Source organism: Apis mellifera, linkage group LG5 (assembly GCF_003254395.2).
Source record: "Apis mellifera strain DH4 linkage group LG5, Amel_HAv3.1, whole genome shotgun sequence".
NCBI classification, from domain to species: Eukaryota; Metazoa; Arthropoda; class Insecta; order Hymenoptera; family Apidae; genus Apis; species Apis mellifera.
In genome coordinates, this window is record NC_037642.1 from 2,285,014 (window position 1) to 2,291,197 (window position 6,184).

General features: G+C 19.9%; 1 protein-coding gene across 1 annotated transcript; it reads right to left on the minus strand.

Annotated features, from left to right (window-relative positions):
* Positions 1–3,008: 3,008 nt before the first annotated feature.
* On the minus strand, positions 3,009–5,657 carry LOC100576359 (integrator complex subunit 11). The gene is made up of 5 exons (XM_016912442.2): positions 5,453–5,657; positions 4,911–5,163; positions 4,424–4,846; positions 3,541–4,365; positions 3,009–3,451 (listed from the first exon to the last, which is right to left on the minus strand). Exons 2-5 carry the CDS (start codon positions 5,157–5,159, stop codon positions 3,161–3,163), a joined length of 1,788 nt encoding a protein of 595 aa, XP_016767931.1. The 5' UTR covers positions 5,160–5,163; positions 5,453–5,657; the 3' UTR covers positions 3,009–3,160.
* Positions 5,658–6,184: the final 527 nt, after the last annotated feature.

The window sequence follows — 6,184 nt, forward strand, 5'->3', positions numbered from 1 at the left end:
TATTATTATTTTTTAATCAATAACAGACAAAATCTTAGATGATTTTCATATTGTTAAAAGATTTGTATACAAAACTGAAATCATTAATGAATTAATGTGCAATAAATGACTATATTCATATGATTATTATATAAAAATAATATATGAAAATTTCAATAGATATTTTAAACAGCCAATTTTAAATTATACAAACAAATAATTAATTTTATAAAATATGAAGAAAATTTGACAAATTAATTTTAATAAATATACTCTGGATAGGACAATAACTTCAATAACTATGAATATTTTCATTATTTTTAATAGATATGGAAAAATATTATATAGAAATAATAATTATTTTTTGTGTAAAAAGTTATTTAAATGATATTTATTTTGTTTGAAACAAAAACGATAAACATTTAAAAAATAGAAAACGGAAAATATTTAGAAATCTTTTCTAATTACAAAAAATTATTATTTATTTCCTCTAAATCATATAACTTTTATAAAGTTTATGTCTCTAAAGATAGTAAATAAAATAATTAAAATTATTGTCTTATCTGGTATATTTTAATAACAATAAATATTAAATATAAAATTTAAACAAGATTGAGTAATCAGTATATAAATGGGGCATTTAAAAACGTTTGTTTTAAAGTTTTTATTTGTTAGTTTATTTTTACAAAACAGTTATAATTTTTACTATAATCTAAACAGGCAATAATACTCTATTTATAATATATTAAATATTTCATAAAATATCATTGTTTCGTTTATTTACAAAATCATGTAAGTTTTAGCGCAGTACTTATTTATATTTTACATTAAAATTAGAGTTAGATTAAAAAGATTATTGTTTTATTTCACGTTATTATATTATATATAAGTTTCAATAACAATTTGTAACTATAATGAACGATGTAAGTTATTTACCCACATTTTATACGTTTTAAATTTTAAGATTATTTATTCAAAATATTAATACATTCATAATTTTTGAAATTTTTGAAAATTTTTTTAAAAATTTATTATATATCTGGCATAATTTAGATACCGAAATAAACATGAAAGTGAAAATATAAAAATATTAGTTAAATCTATTTATTAAAATATAAGTAATTTAATTTTGCATTGGATAAATCGAAAATAAAATAAAACAGCTTAATTAGCTGGAAAGTAGTATTTGTTGATTTGATTGGTGCTTCAATAAAAGTTTCAAAAATTCATAATCAATTCATATTTATATTATTTTAAATAAACAAATAAATATACATATCGTTAAAAAAAATAAATTTGATATAGAATATGAATTTTATATTCCATAACAAAAAATATTAAATATTATAACTAATATTTTTTTTATAATGATATACGTACATATTCTTATACATAATTATACATAGTTTTGTATTCTGTCAAATTTTGATCTCTTGATATAAAATTGAAATTTTTGGCAGTAAAATTATTTATTATTTGTCAGTATAATTATTCTAAATTTATTTTATTATATATTTTATTTTCATTATATAAAAGAATATAATGAAATAGCATGTGAAATTTTTCTAGTATTTAATATTTTAGTATTTCCTTTCTAATTTTGAGGAATTGAAAAATATACAGGATGTTAATATATTTATACAATATTTTTGAAATGTTAAAAACGAAAAATTATATTATTTGTATACAAAATATGTATGATATAAGAATAAAAATATACTTCAATAATACTTTATAATACTTAACACAAAAATTGGATCGAATATATTTTATTGATTTTTCGATTAGACAAAGAAAACAATATAATTAACTAGAATCATTTCTAGTTGTTAAAGTCATTTTTTTTTTTAGGCATAAATTTTGTAAAACAAATAAAAATAAAAAGAACAAATGCAAAAGAAAAATGAATATAGAGTATAAATTGGAAAAATATTTCTAGAATGTAGTAAAATAAAAATAAAGAAAGATTAAACATAAGAAAATAGAAATAAAGTAAGAATTGATTATTAGCGACATCATGCTTTTAGAAAGATGTTTTGATATTCTTTAGATATCTTTAATGCTCAATAGTTGGTAACAATTTTTATTCTATCTTTATTTTTTTTATTATTTATTTTATTATTTATTTTTCTTATTTATATTTGTTTCGTGTAAAATATCTTTAGAGAGTTTTTATCAATATTTGTTTTCATGTACTTAAGATTGAATATCATTATATATATATTTTTTTTAATATTTTTTTTTTTTTTAAATGTATTTATGTATTAATCTTTGATATAAAAAATATAGATATATATATTTAGCTTTATAATGTATCTCTAGGATAATCTTGTAAAATATAATGTTTTAATATATGAATGTTTAATGGAATAACAAAAATATAATTTAAATAAATGAAAGTATGATTTAATAACAGAAAATTTTATTGAAGAACAAAATTATCAAAGATTCATTTGTTGAATTCCTTCACTATTTATTTTATAAAACATTTGTAAAACATTTTTAAATATTTCTAAACATTATTAACATTGGAATTTTATTTCGAATTAAATTAATAATGTTTAGAATGACATTAAAAGAGAATTGACATAGATAAATATATAAATATTGTATAATAATAAAAATTCTAATGCTTTCAAGGCATGGAATAAAAAAGTACATTGAATATCAGATTTTTATGAATATTCATAATGTAAATAAGAAAACATAAGATTAACTGGAAAAGATTAACTGATTAAGAAAAACTGATATACAAATTAATGTGAAATATAATTATGCACATTAATTTTCACAAAAAAGTATTCAATATAAAAATAATGTGAAATAATTTAATTTTAAAAAGTATAAAATTTATTATGTTATATTGATATTATTAAAAAAATTATATTTTAAATATTTATATAAAAAAAAAAAAATGTAAATAATTAATGTTACTATAAATTATCAAATTTATTTTTACTAAAAATTATAAAACAATTTACCTATTATATTATAATGATAATTTTTGATCATTAATAAATAATATAATATTTATAATAAAAAGATTTTTATTACAATAAATTTATAATCTATATATAATGTCTATTCATCGTAGCAATATCACACATTATATAAAATTCTATGTATCATTTATCAATTAAGTGAATATTATTTTTATTTTTAATACAGTTTATGTCATTTTTTAATTCAACATTGTTTGTAAAAATCCTAAAATATAACTACCCAAATCTTCATCTTGATTTGTCCATGATACATATACACTTTTTTGATCATCTTCATCACCTTCTACTTTTACTAAAACGGATTCAACAGATATTGATCCATCTGTTAACTGAACTGTCCAACCTGATAATCTTTCTTTCAATGGTTGCAATAATTTCAAAGTTGTTGAATGTGCAGGACCAGGATCTCTTACTTGTACAGTGGATGTAAATCTTACTACATGTTTTGTTATTCCTGCAGCTTTTGTTACCTTAAAAAAAATTTTAAATCATTATATTTTAATAATAATAAATTATATTTTTAATAATATATATTAATTAAATAAAATAATTTAATTACTTCATCTGCATCTACAAGACATACTCCATCTTCTCGTAACATTAAAACACTATGGAGTAATCTTCTTCGCTTAGGATCTGGTGGCAAAGCTGAATATTTTTTTGCTTCAGCTTTTAATAATGCTAAAGAGGCATCTACTGGCACTTTGGAAATAGTTGTGATAACACAAGTTTCACCATTTGCAGGATTATAACAGTTAGTTCCAAATTCTTGTTTTATTTTTTCTTTTAAAAATTCCATTTTAGCAAATTCACCATGTACAAGCATAACATTTTTTGGTTCACAATATTGTATTAATTGCATAATACCTTTTGCATCTGCATGAGCAGAAAAAGACATATATTCTACTGCCATTTTAACTTCTACAATCTGTCGATTTTCAAATTCGATTCTTCTAGAACCATTTAAAACTTTATGTCCAACAGTGCCTTGGACACAAAATCCAGGCATAATAACCATATTTGCTTCATTTGGAGCCCATTTTTTAAAAATTTGTAAAGATAATCCTGCATGCAACATACCTGGAGTAGCAAATACTACCATAGCTCCAGGATTATCAATATATGCTTTATCAAATGGCTTTATGTGTTTAAAATCAAACATATTTCTTTGTACAAAAGTTTTCTTGATTTTTTGATTTGTCCAAGTAATAAACATTTTATAATAATTATTAGCTTTTTCAGTTAATCCTAAAGCAAAATACACGGGAACTTTTAAATTCATTCGTTCCCAATATGTTTCCAATAATATACATAATTCTTGTGCACGTCCAAGAGCAAATACAGGGATTAATACTTTGCCACCTCTATCTATACATTCATGAACCTAAAAAACAACTTTATGTAAAATTTGATACTAATGTATAATATTAATTATTACATACTTTTTTTAAGAAATCTCTTTCTCTACATCTCTTAGAATCTCTAATGGTTGTTGCATATGTTGATTCTGATATTAGTAAATCTGGTCTACATTTATCTATCCATGCAGCACCTAAATGTCTATCAGGTGTCATATTATAATCTCCTGTATATACAATTGATTGTGAACCAACACGAATCCAGAACATTGCAGCACCAAGTACATGTCCTGCATAATATGCTTTTATTTCTAATTCTGAATCAACCATTACAGATTGATGCAATGTAACAGCAATAACTTTTTTCATACAGTCTTTTATCATTTGTGATGTAAAAAAATTGCTTTCTCCTTTACGTTCTACTGCAACTTTTCTCATATCTTCAAGTAAAATTGGTGCAATTGCTTTTGTTGGATGTGTCATATAAATTGGTCCAGTATAACCTACCTATAAATGAAATTATTTCTTAAAAAAACATATTTCAATATGTTATTTATATAATTTATGTTACCATTTCTGTAAAATATGGAAGAGCACCACAATGATCTAAATGAAAGTGTGAAATAATCACACAATCTATGTAATTAGTTGCTGGACCTTCAGGGATTATGTATGAAAAATCTGGAAATCTCCTTTCATCATTAAAGCCCATATGCATGCCACAATCTAACATAATATTCTTTCCACCCATTGATACAAGAATGCAACTTCTTCCAACATCTTGACCAGCTCCTAAAGGTGTAACTTTAATATCTGGCATTTTCCTAAATAATATATCAATTAAAGTAATTTACTTATTTTATTTATTTATATAACATCATGTTATTATAGAAATATTATAATATTCATTATAATATTCATTATAATAATCAAAATTAATTTTGCAAATTAATTTTCGTAAATAATATATTAATTGACTTGTTCATTATATTTATTTATGCACTATAATTTTATTACAAAACAGCACATTGATTATAATAATTAAATTAAAATTAATTTTGTAAAAATATAGAAAATATTATAATTGAATTTTCAATAAAGAATAAAATTTACCTATATCTATCAGTCTTTTGACTGATAAACAATTTAAAAGTGTTTTTCGATATATATTATTAAATATATAATTAATACATAAATATCGATCAATGATTTTTCATTTTGTTATTTTTCTATAATTAAAAGTAAACTAAATTCAAACATTAATTCTTGTTGGATCATGTTATTAACGTGTTCTTTCTAGCAATTGTTCTTATACATAACCTCTAAATTTTTTGATGTTAAAGATGTATATTCGAAATCATTCTATGTATACTCGAATTTTTGTTATAAATTTATATCTTATATCATTTTAAAATATTTAATTAATATATAATATTTTTATATATAATAATATTTTTTTATTCGAGTAATTGCTCATGAATTACATTAAAATAATTTATAACATGTTATAATAATTTATAATAATTTATAACAAAAAATTTATAACATTTAAATAAAAATATTTTTTTAAGGTCTATTAACTTATGTTTATATGCATAATATAAATATTTATAACATCATTTAGAAACAAGATATTATTGTAAGAATTAATTTTTTTATTTACATTTCTGAAAAAAAAATATGATTCATGAAAGTTTCTGATTATAAGCTTATTAAATCCTATTAAATCTATTATATATTAAGCTTAATATATTATAAAAATATATTAAAGCTTATATATATTATAAAGAAATTATTATAAAAAAAATTCTAAAATTATTTTTAATTAAGATTATATTTTTGTTT